At 39.5% G+C, this 15,476-nt stretch overlaps 3 protein-coding genes across 6 annotated transcripts in view; all 3 read right to left on the bottom strand.

Moving 5' to 3' along the window:
* LOC121814443 (toll-like receptor 8) overlaps positions 1 to 3,153 on the bottom strand; it is a gene marked incomplete at its 3' end in the record, with an annotated part of 10,378 nt that extends 7,225 nt beyond the window's left edge. The window contains 2 exon segments of the mRNA XM_042220423.1: positions 22 to 730; positions 2,595 to 3,153. Coding sequence (XP_042076357.1) covers positions 22 to 730; positions 2,595 to 2,597 — 712 coding nt within the window.
* Positions 3,154 to 3,175: 22 nt separating this feature from the next.
* Positions 3,176 to 7,939, bottom strand: tlr7 (toll-like receptor 7). The gene is made up of 2 exons (XM_042220422.1): positions 6,594 to 7,939; positions 3,176 to 6,322 (listed from the first exon to the last, which is right to left on the bottom strand). Exons 1-2 carry the CDS (start codon positions 6,606 to 6,608, stop codon positions 3,176 to 3,178), a joined length of 3,162 nt encoding a protein of 1,053 aa, XP_042076356.1. The 5' UTR covers positions 6,609 to 7,939.
* Positions 7,940 to 8,065: 126 nt separating this feature from the next.
* The window catches only part of frmpd4 (FERM and PDZ domain containing 4), a 43,281-nt gene continuing 35,870 nt past the window's right edge, over positions 8,066 to 15,476 (bottom strand). For all 4 annotated transcript variants that reach the window (XM_005921377.2, XM_005921378.3, XM_014333325.2 and 1 more), the window contains 3 exons: positions 14,430 to 15,392; positions 11,383 to 12,588; positions 8,066 to 9,840 (listed from right to left, as the gene is read on the bottom strand). In XM_005921377.2, the coding sequence (XP_005921439.1) occupies positions 8,585 to 9,840; positions 11,383 to 12,588; positions 14,430 to 15,392 (3,425 nt within the window). In that variant the 3' untranslated portion in view covers positions 8,066 to 8,584. The remainder of the gene's footprint in view (positions 9,841 to 11,382; positions 12,589 to 14,429; positions 15,393 to 15,476) is intronic.

Below are 15,476 nucleotides of genomic sequence, written 5' to 3'. Positions count from 1 at the left end.
TTAGCAACCCCTGGAAATCATCTTTAGATATGTTCTCTATTTTGTTGGAATCCAGACCTAAAATTGTAATTGACTGGGGTAGTCCTTTAGGAACGTGTGTTAAGTTGTTGTAAGACAAGTTCAGAGCATTCAGTTTGTCCAGTATTTGAAAGGGTTTTTCCATAATAGCCACAGACTTCCCACAGGGATTCCAGAAGTAGCAGTTTTTAGATAGAAACAGGTTTGTTATGTTTTTTAAACCAAGAAAACTGTTGTCATGTAATTTATCCAAGCTAATCTTGTTAATTTCTAGCTCAAGTGTTTCCACACTGTGGGGGAGATTGCGTGGAATTTCAGTCAGACAGTTGCCGCTCAGTTCCAGTTGCTTGATTTTTGTGAGATTTTTGAAAGCATTTGCAGGAATGTTCAATAGTCTGCATCCATAACCGTCCTTGGATTTGTTTGCCCAGTTGAGATTGAGCTGAGTCAGATTTGTCAGTTTAGAAAATGATTCATCTTTAATACTCTTAATAAAATTTTCTGATAAGTCGAGATGTGTGGCATTACTGGTTATCCCTTCTGGTACTTCCTCTAGATGGCGGCCTTTACAGTCAAATTTGACTGTATTTGATGTTTTGTTGGATATAACATCACAAGGGAACTGCCGTGTCATCCAGGTAGGTGTAAATGCAGCTGGCATGATCTCATAATGGTAACACAGATAGAACAACAGCATCCAGCATTTGGTAATCTGTGGAAAAATGATGGAATCAGTTGAATGAAATAACCTTAAGCTTATAAAAGGGCTTGTACAAAATTATAACACTTTTTCATGATTATTGTGGTAAAAAAATAGATAAAAGAACACTATTTGTACTATATATAATGTTATATATTATATTACTATAACACTTTTATCATGTCAATTAGAGGTTCACAAAATACAGTGATATTGGTCTGCAGATTAGGTTTGCTTTTAGAATCGGCTTAAAGCTTATATTTTAGATGTGACTAAAAGTCTCAGATTGATAAATTAAAAATTTTTAAATTTGCAATAAATATGCAACTTCATAACTCATTTTCATGTAATGGATTACGAGACTTCCCAAAAAGCAAAGTGTATTAATATTACATTGTTAATATATCTACTGACAGTTGTTAAAGGTTGACCCAAATTCACTCCCTCATCCCTACCAGGCTCGGACATCTGTGGGCCTTCCTGTGATGCAGTGAGCACTTCTCCTCGACTTCACTCTATTCACTCCTTATGTGACATATTAATGGATAAAAATCTATGTAATTTTTTCTGTGCATTACTGGTTTCCAAACTTTTTGTAAAACTTTTTTGTCTACTGACTTAAACTATATATACCTAAACCGAATAGAGCCCTTAATAATGTTATTACAGTTATTTATTACACCACTGCTTTTCCTGTTTTGACATGTTAAAATATCAGCTAGGGAAAAGACACTGAGATTGTAAAGCAATCTTGAAAAAATTGTAAACCTGTCCTATTTGCAGCAGGTGGCAGTAGGTTGGAAGTCTAGTAAGAAAAAAAAATCTTGTTCTTTCTTTTACTTATCAAAACAGCAAGTAAGGGTATGAAATGTAAAACGATACATGTAAAATATACAATTACCAGCCTAGAAATAATTTTAAAAATAGGAGATATCAAAAATCTTTCAGGTTGTTGTTAAAGTACTTTTCATGGGAGCACGTCACATACTTAGTGATAAGTGACATACAGTATCCCATAAATTTTCTAAATACATTTGTCCCATGTCTTCATTATACCTGTGCAATTTATTGAATTGAAATACCTAAAAAAAGGGGCATCACTTTAAAATAATGTCACATTATTAAGCATTATTAAGGTATTACTAAGGTTTTACCAAGTGGTTAATTCATCATTTATATAGCATCAGTTCTCCTGTTATGCCATTTATAAATACAGGTATATTATCACTACTTTGATTATGATTACTATTAGCAGCTATGTAGTAGCAATTATAGCTGTACATGATTTCACCATGTCCAGCAGTGATAGCTGTACATGGCATAACAGTAACAGATGGATAAACATATCTGCATCGGCATACTAAGGAAGAGCAGTGATGTATAAATGATGAATTAAGCACTTGCTAATACTTTACTAACACCGTAATAATGCTTAATAGTGTGACATTATTATAAAGTGCTACCGAAAAGAAAGTCTTGACTGCTAAATGTATCTTTGACAGTTTAAGATAAAGTGTGGCTTCATAGCTTGTGTTCTCAAGATCGCCAAGTGCTGATTTCTAAAACAAGTTAAATAAAATGCCGATAATGATGAATATGATAATGATGCCATGATGTTTTTCTACACATTGGCTGGCAAGTTTTATTATACCTTTTAATTGAATATGTCAACACATTTCCAAACAAGCAAAACAGATTTAAAAGCAAAACACAATAAAATGATCAGTCTGGGTTTTTGGAGTCAGATATATCTATACAAAGTTTTGGCACAAAATCATAAAATGACAAAATCATCAAAGATAACATCAGAATGCAGAAAATCAGATTATTCTGATAAGTAAGTTAAAAGTAACTATACACACACTCAGTAACTTACCATTGCGCCTGTACTGTATTAATCCCTGAATGACAATCTTGAATTCAGATTTTCTCCTCTACCATTTAAAAATAAGTGGTAGTGGTTAAAAGACAAAAAACAAAAAAAAACAAAACCCAAAACCAAAAAAAAAACCCACAACAAGTTGCTAAAAATCTATAAGGTGCATGTCTTGTATATCATCAAGTCAAATTAGCCGTGTAAACATCTCTGCATGCTCACATACACCCATCAAAATAAGGAAGGGGACTGTTGTACACAGCAGAATGAGCTGTGGGGGGGAGCAGCGTGTGAATTGAACAAATATGTCTGTTTCATTTCCTTCTTTCATGGTATGTTGCATTTCATTGCCAACTGAGTCTGAGAATCCCCCACTGGCATCGCAAAGAGTGCCAATGAATTTCCCAAATAATTTGAATACAGAGTTTAAAATTAGCACATCATTAATTATTAATATTTCATTAATAATAAAACTGCTCACATTACAACAGTTCAGTATTCACATATAATAATTCATATACAGGAGTACATTTAAAGCAATCTAGAGAGAAGAAACTGCATTTTCCAGCATATTGTTCTCTTTACAGTGTCTCTTTGAAGAGATTGTTGTATTGTTTGTGACCTTCGGTTGCTAATACACTCCTCAGGCTGAACCAAAAGTATGGCTGGGCTTGAGGATTTGTTGGCCACTCTAGCACAGACCTCTTATACAGCCTCTTTCGTAATCTCAAGTACTTTGAATTGCAGGGCACTTTCTCTAAGAAAATAAGCACTATAACATCATTTTTTTCATCCATTAGCCTTTGGTGAGCCATGTAGAACGCCGTCTTGAAGTTTCCCCCTTTGATGTATTTTTTGGTGAGAATAAACACAGTCCTCTTGCTCCTGTGGATGCTTTGAGAGAGGTTGTCAATCAGGGGGCATCCGGGCATCCAATCCCGGTCCTCAAGACAAAGCGTCAGTCGGCGGTCTCCACACTCCTCAAGATGAGCGCACATTTCCTTCGTCACCCACTCTGATACTGCAGGATCCTCCTTATCATAGATCACAAAGGCATCGTAAACAGCGCTCTGGGAATACAGGCGGCGGTAGCCTTTGAGCTTGGCCCTGCAGAAATGGTAGATGTACCAGACATCCCACATGAAGAGATGGCTGGAGATGGACAGCGTGACCAAGATGAGGATCAGGGAAGTCATTAGGGTGGAGAGGATGATTGACAGGTAGTGGTGCTGGCAGGCCAAAAGGTCCACTGAGATGACTGGACGACCTCTTTGTGCCCCTGGGGCAACGCAGGTAACATCCGTGCCCAATCTAGGTATGGTTACTGTAGTCCTGTTGAGCCATGTGACAAACCAGGTGGCATTGCAAGTGCACAAGAATCTGTTTTGGTGCAGAAGTAACATGTCCATATGATTAAGAACATCATCTGGAAGGCTGGATTTTTCAATGTACTGGATGTGATTAGAACTCAGGTCTAGATATTTCAAGTGGTAGGCACCCTTGAGGAAATCTGGTGTAAGCTTTAGGATTTGGTTTTTGTGTAAAATTAGTTTCTCAAGAGATGTGGTGCAGTTTGATAACACATCTGGAACAGTAGTCAAGCTGTTTCCACTGAGATCCAAGACTCGCAATGAGTGTAGAAGTTGCAGTTTCTTCCAGTTAAAGGATTTTAGTTTGTTGTTTTTGATATACAGCTCAGATAGCTTCTCTGGTAGACCACTGAATACGTCCGATGGGATAAAAGGGAGGTTGTTATGGGAGATGTCAAGGACAGTCAGATTAACTAAATTCTTAAAATAGTTGACATATCTGGTGTTCCCATCTCGCCACAGTACATCTAACCGGTTATCTCTGAACTCTAACCTTTCTAGGGATTGACTCTCCAGCTCTGTGTTAGTGGAAGTAGAGATCTTGTTGTGATTCATCAGGAGTACCTTTAGGTTTTTTAAATGCCTAGTGAAATTAAGCATGTGAGTCAGACCTTCTGATTCAAAATAGTGGTTGTTGTTACTTATATCCAAGATGACCAGATTTTTCAGCTCTTGGAACGCGGTAGAGTAGAGCAGGTCCAAACGGTTCCATGAGAAGTCCAGATATTGTAAATTAGCCAGGTAAGTAAATTCAGAACCATTCAGACTTTGACTCATTGCATTTCCAGACAGATTGAGGCATCTTAGCTCTGTAAGGTTTAAAAATCGTGAATGCAGGAAGAATATATTGTTTCTGCTGACGTCCAGGGTTTTGCCAAACTGACTGCATTCTTTTTTGACGAAGGATGTAATAACTCCAAGTTCCTTGTCCTTGTATTTGCAGCTTCGTGCATACTCATCATATCTGAAATAATGAATCTCTCTCACATCTTTGTTTTGGTACTCAGCAGCGGAAGACATCGGAGACCAGTCCGAGGTTTCTCCTCCGGACGAATCAAGTGCAATTTGGCCATCAGAGGGAGACGATATTTTGTTGTCAGACAGGCTGATTATTTTAAAGCTTTTCAACTCCATCAGAATACTAAGCTTTGTCATTTTAATGAAGTTTGTACCCAAATCTACAACCTCCAGGTTCGGTAGAGGTTTTAAATGAGCGATACTCTCTGTAGTTAACTGCTGAAACACATAACCTTTCATTCTGAAAATTTTGAGAGACTTCAGAGAGGAGAAACTGCAACTCAGTTTTAGCGTTTGAGGGTACTTCTGAAGCTCGTAGTTGAATGAAAGGTCAAGTTCTTCTAGTTTACCCAGGAATTTTGGGAAAGCAGTGATTTCTAGCTCCCTTGCTAAAAAGTTTGATGAGAGGTCCAGCACTCTGAGCTCAGTTGTGGTGTCAAACCATTCAGAAGGCACACTTGTAAGGGAGTTGCTATGCAGCCGTAATGTTTTTAGTTTGGTCAGCCTTTTAAAAGCTGTCTTGCTGATTTTCAATGGCGCGTTATTTGGACATGGGCTACATGGAAAAGGAGCGTTGTAACACCGGGGGCAGTTTCCGCTAATGTCTAGAATCTCAAGATTAGTTAAATTTTTAAAGTCTTCATCAGTGACTTCTTGAATGTTATTGTTATAGAGATACAGCTCCTTCAGAGTAGTGGGTAGCTGATGTGGAATGAAAGACAAGTTATTTGATTTAAGAGATAGCAATTTTAAATTGTTAAACTGTAAAAATGCATCGTCTTCTATATCATAGGAATCATTGCAGGGGTTACGAAAATAGCAGTTTTGACCAAGGTAAAGCACCTCAACATTTCTAAGCTCAGAGAGGTTTGCTTTAGAAAGATAATAAATATGATTCACTTCCAAGCTCAGAAGGATCAGATTTGAAGGCAGGCCTTTAGGTATACTGTAGAGCTGATTGCCATCTAGATACAGCGCTCGCAGATTGCTCAGTCTGCTGAAAGTATTTTCCTCAATTATCACACTCTTCAGGCACATCTTGTCCTTGGGTCCGATTTTGATGGGCACACAGTTGCACCTCATGTCAATCTCAGTCAAGTTCTCCAAACCGTAAAAGGAGGTGGAGTTTAAACTCGGAATATGGTTGATGGTGAGCGTCAGGTTTGTTGTGTCTCTCGGGATTCCATGGGGGATTTTTTTGAGGCTTCTCTCAGTGCAGTCCACCTTCACTTCACTCCCATTGTTGATCTCGTTAACATCACATGGCAGAGTTTTCGGGTAATAGATGCCAGTTGCCAAAATAGGGAGACAAGACCACAGGGTGAGCAGTGCCACACACATCTGCACGGAAACATGAGAAAGGTTTGCTAGTAGAAATCTAATAATACTGTAACAGCACATTATAAATGCAAATCATAACAAGGGACGCTAAAATCAGCAACTTTAGTAATCATGGCCAGCATATTATACTTTACTTTACTGTACAATTAGGAAATAGCATTCTCTCGCATTTGATTTTCTACTTCTCAACAGTTAACAGCACTTCTAAGCCAAACTACATTTGACAGCTTATGAATTCTGATACTATAGAGTATATAAAAATCATACTCACCAGGTGGAGAAACATTATTTATGTGAGAAAACAAAAAAAAAAGAGTCCAGCTCTGACTTGTCTTGTCAGGTTCGATGGAGTACTGAAAGAAGTATAACACTAACAAACGTTCCTGAGGTGGTCGATGAAAGTAACAGGTGTCTGTGTTAGCCTAGTGTGTGTAGAATTAGCCGGCATCACTTCCTACTTTCTTACAAACCACAAACATCCAAATATTTCATCTTTTACTACATCGTGAAAAGGCTTATTGGTGCATTTATGCTATTGTTACTGTAAAGAGGTGCCTTTAATAAGATACAGCAGGTTTAATACTCTGACTCTTGTTGTATGGCAGATATTCCATGGTATTATAAAACACAGCTGGGTGAGTTACAAGTTATTATTCAACTGAAACCAGTGAAAGGAAGAGTTTCATTTCTCATTAAATTTTAGGGGAAAATGAAACCTGTGGTGTGGTTTGGGTTTTACCACTGTACATGGTGGTGAAGTTATTTTAACATCAAGCAGAATATTTTTTTTGTTATCTGTGACTATATGACTAACATTCAGTCTCACCTGCCCAAATTTAAGATAAATAAATATGTTCAGTGGTTTTAGGTACAGTTCCTACCGATTTACAGTAGCTAGACTGTTTAGCTGTCTGTCTTTACGGTGAAATGGTGTGATTTACTACACCTATTCTAGCAATACTAGGTATTCCTGTTGGTCAGCATACCTCTTGTTAAATTTGGGTTTATAGAAAAATGTCTTGAGAACTACCGATGAAGTGCTTTAAACATTTGAAGCAGAGATCAACTTCAATCATTATCTGTATTTTCCTTAAGCACAACTAACATTTTAAAATTTCCATGTATCCTGGGAAATATCCGTATATTTCAAATGGTTTGGCGTAAACACTCTGAGCTGGATAAGTGGTTTAGAACATGGTTTGAGCAATGGATGGACAGATGGATTGGTTTCATGTTTTTTCAATTCATTGCTCACTAGGTTGGCAATTTAAGTTTAGATGGTTGTTTGCCATAAAACAAGTATAAACATGCATGTCATCCTAAATCGAAGTGATCAGTGAGCATCATCAGGTCAATTTTGATCAGGAGTTCACTATGTTGGCATTTAAGCACCTTTATGCTTATAGCCTCACTGAGCTGCTGGCTGTTGTCTTTTTCGTTTTACTCAGATGCATACACATAATGCACAGTGACTCGTTCTCAAGCTGTGCAAAAACATTCTTTCCAGCCCTGTACTGTAAGTGAAATAGGCCATCATCATCTTTAATGCAAAAAGCACTTTCACCACTAAAGCTTGAGCGAAAAGTAGAAAAAATTAATTATTGAACACACTTGAAACTAAATAAAGACGCTTTATTGAATGAAACTTCAGTAACAAACTTTTATAGCCGAGAGATTGGTAATGACCAAAACCAAAACTGTGAGCGAGCAGAGTGAAACAGAAACAGACAACAAAACAATTTATACTTTTTAAAAAGTTTTAATTTCTTTAATGACATTGACAAAAATAACAGGAAAGTACTCAGTGTTTATGTGTAAAGTTTTCATTAAATTAAGTGACTCAAGCAAATGAAAATATTGTACGCGTTACTTCAGCTTTATCATCTCTTGTCCTGTGCAGCGATTTGTTTAGAGCTTTATATAGTGTATGCATTTCTTCAGCTGTGTACTTTTTTACAAGTTATAAACAAGATACTAATAAGTTTGTGTCAATCTACATGTTAAGCTGTCAATAAAACCAATAAATCCTGAAAATAATCCCTATGAAGTAATATTAGATAATATATTTGAGAAGAGAGTCATATGCTTTTTAATATAGGCCTTAATATAATCTATTTAAAACTTTAATTATTTGTATAATCATATAGTTTCTTTACATAATAAAATACTGTATACACAAGGCAAGTTTTTTAAATTTTTTTCACAGCAGTTCACATTGGTTGTTAAACCCATGTCTCTTATGTATGGCTTTGAAATCAATAATCAAGACAAAATAACAGTTTTTTCGTTTAGCAGTGTGTTCAGTGAGTGAGTTAGTGTGTTTAGAATAGCAGACATGGTGGCAGAATAATGTGACAATGCATTCACACTTTGGTCACCGGGGGAGCCTCCTGAAGCTGCCTCAGCAGCTTTCAGAAGACACACGTAGTTCATGACGACCTCATCCACCTTGGCTACCACCTCGCGCCGTTCACTGTCGGTGCTCAGGCCTTCTACTAGTGACATGCAGGCTTGCGTTAGGCAGCACAGAGTGTGGAAGCTGTGCGTCAGCGTGAGCAGCAGCTCTTCTGGGCTACTGTACTCCATCGCCATCTGACTGCAGGCGCTGCTCAGCACTTTGGCCTGCATGAGAAGCAGCTGGGCGAACGTTTCCATGTCAGCCTCGCTGACCTCAGGCATGGCAATTCTGGAAGGGTGGCCTACACTTGAACGCAACACACCAATCATCTCTAAGGCATCCTTCCGTGCAAGTGCGAACCCCGTGTGAAGGCTGTAGGTTTTTCCTTTCATTGAGTTAATGTGAGCAAGCCGATCTTTGAGGCTCATGTTCTTCATATATGAGGCCATTTTGCTCCATTCAGCTTTGTAGTTTCTCAAGATAGTGTTTTCCTTGCCATAGAAAGAAACTGAGCTGTCAAAGTGCAGATCATGTGAGGTTATCTCTCCATCTTCATCACCGGCATGAGTGTTCGACTTTCTCCTGAGGAAGCAGTGACTGAACGGCCCACGGCACTTCCATGCACCTGTATCCAGCCTCGGTGCTGTTTGCTCGGGCATCAACAGAGAGGCTCCTCTTAGCAGCTGTTCACCAGTTGAATTACAGGCAACCGAACCTTGGGAAAAGCTCGTGGGTAAGGTTTTGGCAGAAAATGTCATCTGCTCTTTTGGGGGATCTTGAAACTGTAAATTCCGACTATCATTCTTCCCTGTAAGTATGGCTTTGGTCTTTTCAAACAGTACTTCTAAGCTCCTGGAACCTGGCATTAAGGTACTCCAGCTCCTCCTGAGCATCCGAACCCTTCGCAGCTTCCGGAGGCTGCCTGTTGTTGGGTCACATGAAGATCCGCTTGAGGGAAAAGCCAGGGTGTGTGGGTCAGGCTCAGGGCTGGCCTGTGTTAGCCGTTTGGGCTCTGTGCTACTTTGTAATGATGAAGGTGACATGATTGTGGTGGTGGTACTGGTCTCATTACAGAGAGCTAAAGATGACTCTTTCCCAGCCTTCTTCAGCTGTGTGCAAGCTACACTAGGGGTAGTAGGAAAACAAAGAGAACTGTTAAGCATCTACCTTAACATTAACACAATGTTCTTCAGTCTCACTGTATTATTGGTTCCAGTGATAGAAAAGACATATAGTGCACAATTAAGAAGGAATCTCTTAATCCTGGTGTAACTGATGGAAAATGTTATAGAGACATATTATCAATCTAGTCCATATGAGAATATCATAACAGCTAGTTAGCTTAGCATTGCAAAAGACTTTGGAGACAAGGAAATTGGCTCACCAAGCTCAGTCCAAAGGCAACAAAATGTACTTATGAGCAATCATGAAAAACTTAGCTTACATTAATACTTTGTTTCTTGTTTGATGAAGCTGTACAAAGTGCAGAAAGTCAAGAGGTAACATTTAGGACAATAACTTATAGATGTATTCATACTTTCTCCTTGTCTCCGATCTTTACGGTAAGCTAAGCCAACAAAGCGATGTGAAGCAACAGATATAAGAGTAGCATCAGTTGTAATGTTACTGCAAGCGGAATGCGAATAAGATTAATACCCAATATGTCGAGTGGTTCGTTTAAGAAAAAAGTGCAATGTATATTGGCAAGTAATTTCAAACACATAAAAACAACAACATATTTATCCTTTAACCTCTGCTTGTATGTAGCTATGCTTATTGATCTGATTGTCAAATTTCCTAAATTTTGAAACATCTTTATATGTTGCAGTCCAAAGTACAGGCAAAATAGTGTGTTGTTCTCATAGCCATAATAAATGTCTAAAAGGAAAATTAAAATCAGCAAGTGCATATAACACCAAGCAGTTCACAGATATCAGTCTTTGTATTAAAAAATACTGTAAAATCTCATATGTATTTCCATGGAAAGCCTTTAAAGGCCTGTGGACTATCCAGTTTAGTTTTTAATAGATCATCCTGACTGATATCTTGGGCTGTTATGGAATATCACAATTACATCAATGTCAGCATGTGTGTTGTCCAGTGGACTGACGTGAATACTGCCGAAAAGATGCCCACAGAAATTTGGTGTCAAGACACCCAAGTTTGTTCTGACTCCATAATTTCAGCAATGACTGCAGCACATGAAGCAGACTGTCATCACAGTTGAGCGGATATGCAGAGTCAAAGAGTGTCATCACAGTAAAAGGCGAACTATTTTGTCAAATATGTTTGGGGAAAGTTATTAAAAACCTGCAGTGACCCAGAAGTCCTGTATTGTCAGACACTGGTAAGACTGCTTCTTGTTAAATGTATATATTTCAATCTCTTAGTGCTGTGTGTGTTATAAGCAAAATTTGATTCCCTTCTGGTTATACAGATGAGGGGTAGAAAAAGATATCACTGACATAAAAGCAAAATCTATCTATAGGCATCTGCCTTGAAAGTAAGTCAGGCAAAGTTTTGTTTGTTATTTTGGTAATTTGTGTAACCTGAGGATTTCAAACAAATTCTCAACCTTAGATTTGCCTGTTTTGATGAACTGTCTTAAATGTTGATCTTACCAGGTTACAGATTAGAGGTTCACCCTCCTGTTTAAGTTTACCTGTGGTTTCTTTTATCTTGGGCATTCTGTGACTGCTGTCCCGTGTAATTCCAAACCCAGGCTCAGCACTGGTAGCTGCATGGATCTTCCTCAGCAGGGTGGGGTCCATGGGGTGGCTGACCTTCCCTTGCCCGTGGGCCCCATAAGCCTTCTCCTCCGCAGTGACATAACTCAGCCCCTTGAGCGAAGATTCGGACAGTACATGCATATTGTCTGTGGCACAAAGAGGAGAGTCCATAGGGGTGACACAGCTGCTGCTCCCTGTGCTACAGCCTGCATCTATTGAGGAACACTGCGAGCTTTGGAGAGAATGAATGCCTTCGCTTTGAATTGATGACATGCGCTTGCTCACGTGGTATTCATATAACCGTGAGACATCTGGCTCCGACTGTGGAAGCTTCGTTTGCTGCTGCTCATTATCCTGTGAAGCAGCGTCGCCCTGTGCAGGGACGGGCCCTTTGGATGGGGAGATGAGATGGGCATTTAACTGTTGGCTTCTTTCATCTAAGTCCTGCTTCTCTCCCTTTGCTGTCAACCTGTCTGCGTGGGAAGCCTGTGAGTCACTCACACATTCTGGAGCGAGATTCTCAGCCATTTTGTTTCCAGGCACTCTCTGCTGCCATTTTTGATGCCTGTCTTTAAAATGAGTTCGCCCCAGATCAAGTTGGTTCATGTAATAGGAATCTCTCACAGTGAAAGCGTTATATTTCCCAACAAGATGAGGGAGCTCCTCCTTCGCTGAGTCTTGAGAAGCCGTGTTTGATTTGTCAGAATCGCAGGACTCTCCCTGGATTCTGCTCTCAGTCTCTCTCTGTTTTCCTCTCTGCCTGCTCATTAGGGAGCCAATGTGCATCTTAGTGAAGTATTCACTCACGGATTTTATTTCCATTGTCTCTGGCTCCATCTCGCCGCCATTCGAGTGAAATATCTGTGAGGAGGTGACAGAGGAGGATTTGGCCTCCTCCTCCTGTTGCTCCTGGGGTTTGTACTGCATAGCTCCTGCTCCACCGTCACTGGGCGCACTCACCTCTGTCTTTTCCTCACTCATGGCGTGGTATCCTTCTGCCATGGCTACATGCATTCTCAGGTGGTTCTCTGAGTGTCTCTGAGCAGTGGCCAGCTCAGAGCTCTCTGTCATCTCTGAGGAGTTGGTCTCATTGCCAGAATCAGAAGAATCCGGACTAAATGCTCTCGATATTTCTACACCTGTGTACAAAAGAAAGACAAAAACCTCATTAAGAAATTCATTTGAAGCAAATGGAATATATCACAAGCCTGCAAGAGAGTAACAAATAATTATACGGATGATAGTGTAAATTACTGTGTAAATGATAGCTAATGTTAACTCAGGAATAACACATTTAGCAATAAATATAAATCATTACACAACAACATTCCACATAAGAGTCTTTAAAATATTCAAGTGTTGGTTATGCATCTAATTAAAAACTAAGTAAGAAAGTAAATTAAAAAATAAATAAATCAATTCAATCAATCACACATCAGTCAATCAATCAATCATTCAAACAACAAAGACACGAGTTAATCCCAAAACAGCACTGGAATTATAAAAATATACACATCCGCATGTATTTTTTTTTGTCATGTGAAAAATGCTTTTTTAAAATTCTAAAAATATTTTTTAAAAATGACAAAATTATTGATACCCCTTAAAAATTTAAATTGTTGGAATTCTGCAATATATTTATATTGTAAGCATATACGTGTTTTCAGAGTTTGATGCTTTATAGCACTTTGGAAATTGGTCAGATGAGACACGAATAACTGTGTCAGCATAGGTAATGACTACCAGACTGTTTCCAAGCAGGTTGATGTCATGCTGGAATTATTATTAATAACTTTAAGATCTATGGGACTGTAGCCAAACACCCTGAACCAGGCAGCAGGTGGAAAACCGACTCAACAGAAGGAGTAGTCTGTATGGTGGGTGAGAAACCACAGAAAACTTAAAATACATACAAGCTGTCTTCCAGGTAAAATGGTATCTGGTCAAATGTAAATGATTTTCTAACTGAAAGTGGGGGATCCCGGAAGAATACCCAGGAAAGCCCCATTTCTGAAAGAGAAACTTAAATACATGGAACTTGCTAAAACGCTTCTAAGTGATGCCGAGTCATACTGTTTCCGAGGGGATTTCCTTTAGACAAATGGAAGTAAATTACAGCTTTCACAAAAGAAAAGATGAGGCTTTAAAAGAAAAAAAAGCACCATCATCATTGTGAGGTATGGGAAAGGGTCCAGTGCAGACATTTGATATGAGGCTGCTTTGTTACATCTAGCATGACAGGTTATGTTGACACTAATTTAAAAAAGCAGATTATTGAGGCTTTTAGGAGCAAAACATTAGCTGTAGCAGTATCAGAGAGCTCTGTCTCAGTCCCAGGTCATGGCTTTTCGAAGGCATAATGGCTCAAAAACATGCATCTAAAAGTAAAACATAAAAGAGAATGAAATATTAGGTTGTTCTAAAGCGGCCTGCTGAGAGTCCTGATGGTAAGCTGATTGAACATCCACAGATAAAATAAACAACTGAAGGAAAGCACCTGTGAAACCTAAGAGAACAGGAACAGAAATTGAAACTAACTGCTGAGAAGTGTTAAGGCTGCAAAAAGTTCCTGCCAAAAAAAGAAACTGCTGACTTAAATAGATATATTTGCCAATCTCGACTGATAAAAAAAAAATCGTCTTTACATTTGAGGGTACCAATAATTTTGGTGACGTCTATAGACGGCTATTTAAGATGATCTATTTTCTGTTATTTCTAATAACCAACAAAGCTTTCACGCTGTGTACTGTGCAGTTGTGAAAACAAATGGGTCCACAAAACAGGAATGAATCTCAAACTGACACAATAATGAACACAAATGTCTTTTTTCTCTCTCAAATGAATGAAGAAATACTCACAAATGGAAACATAGAACAAAATGGGCTTTATTGAAAAAAAAAAAAAAGACCAACAAATCAAAATGAATGGCTGGAACATGTGTAATGTTAATGGATGAATGTTACAATAGTATAAGGAGAACCTGTGCTACTCTCTGACTGTGCTGGACTCTGTTCCTCAGATGCAGCGAGGGCTTCGAGTGCCTGTAAGGTGGATACCACTGCATCATCCAGTGGCTTCCCGGGCCCCTCTGCTCCATGGGTGGGTACTGAATCTATGAGGGACACTGGGATATCATTGCAGGCCCCCTGGGCCCTTATCCCAGCCCCCTGCTGCTCCTCCTCATCAGAGCTGTCCCTGAAACCAGGAGGAGGAGCAGCAATGGCCATGTTAAGAGAGTGCAGCAGTACGTCATTGTCCTCCTCGTCATTACCCTCCGGTGGGGGAGGGAGGGAGGTCAAGTCAATGATGTCATCGCTGGACCCTGAGAGCGAGAGCAACGTAGGCTTGTCAATGTCACTCATCACCATGTCTTCCTCACAGCTGATGTCATCCTCGTCCTCTGCGTCATCTGTTGTCTCAGCGTAGCAGATATCATGCAGCAGTGGCTCCTCGATGCACTCAGTAGGACCAAAGATTTTGGTAGAGTACTGATACCCATCCTCTATCATCCTATAGTCATCCTCGAGACGCCTGTACATGGGGCTGTGATTGTCTAAAATCTCTGGGCCTTCATCCATCAGTCTCTGGTAGCCCAGATTTTGGGGGTTTACGCTGTCCAAGGGTGGGTCTCCAAAAATGAAGGACACCTTTGCACTCCTGGAGGAGTCTTGGGGTTTGGGTCTCGGGACATTCATATATGTTTGGGAACATGAGACTCTGCAGCACTCCACTCTCTCTGCATGGTGAATTGAGTGCTGGGGTTGGTGGATCTCAGTTATGTAGACTGGCTGGCCTTCACATCTGCCACGATCGAGGTAATCACACTCTTGGTCAGAATATTCTTGGCTGCATCTCTGGTTGTTTCTGTCCTCGCCTCCTTTGTGGGGTGTACTATATGTACACTCAATGGGTTGGTAGTTCTGCTTTACTCTCGTGGTGTGACCTGCAAAGAGGAAGCAAGACTTGATACAAGTCTATATAAAAACACCCAATTCTGATGAGTCATCTTGCGATCAGTTTTAGGCAT

The sequence above is a fragment of the Haplochromis burtoni genome, unplaced genomic scaffold, assembly GCF_018398535.1.
Source record: "Haplochromis burtoni strain Fernald_Lab_line unplaced genomic scaffold, NCSU_Asbu1 Contig_48, whole genome shotgun sequence".
Lineage (NCBI taxonomy): Eukaryota > Metazoa > Chordata > Actinopteri > Cichliformes > Cichlidae > Haplochromis > Haplochromis burtoni.
Note: the sequence above shows the minus strand (reverse complement) of the source record. Positions and strands in the feature narration are given on the sequence as shown.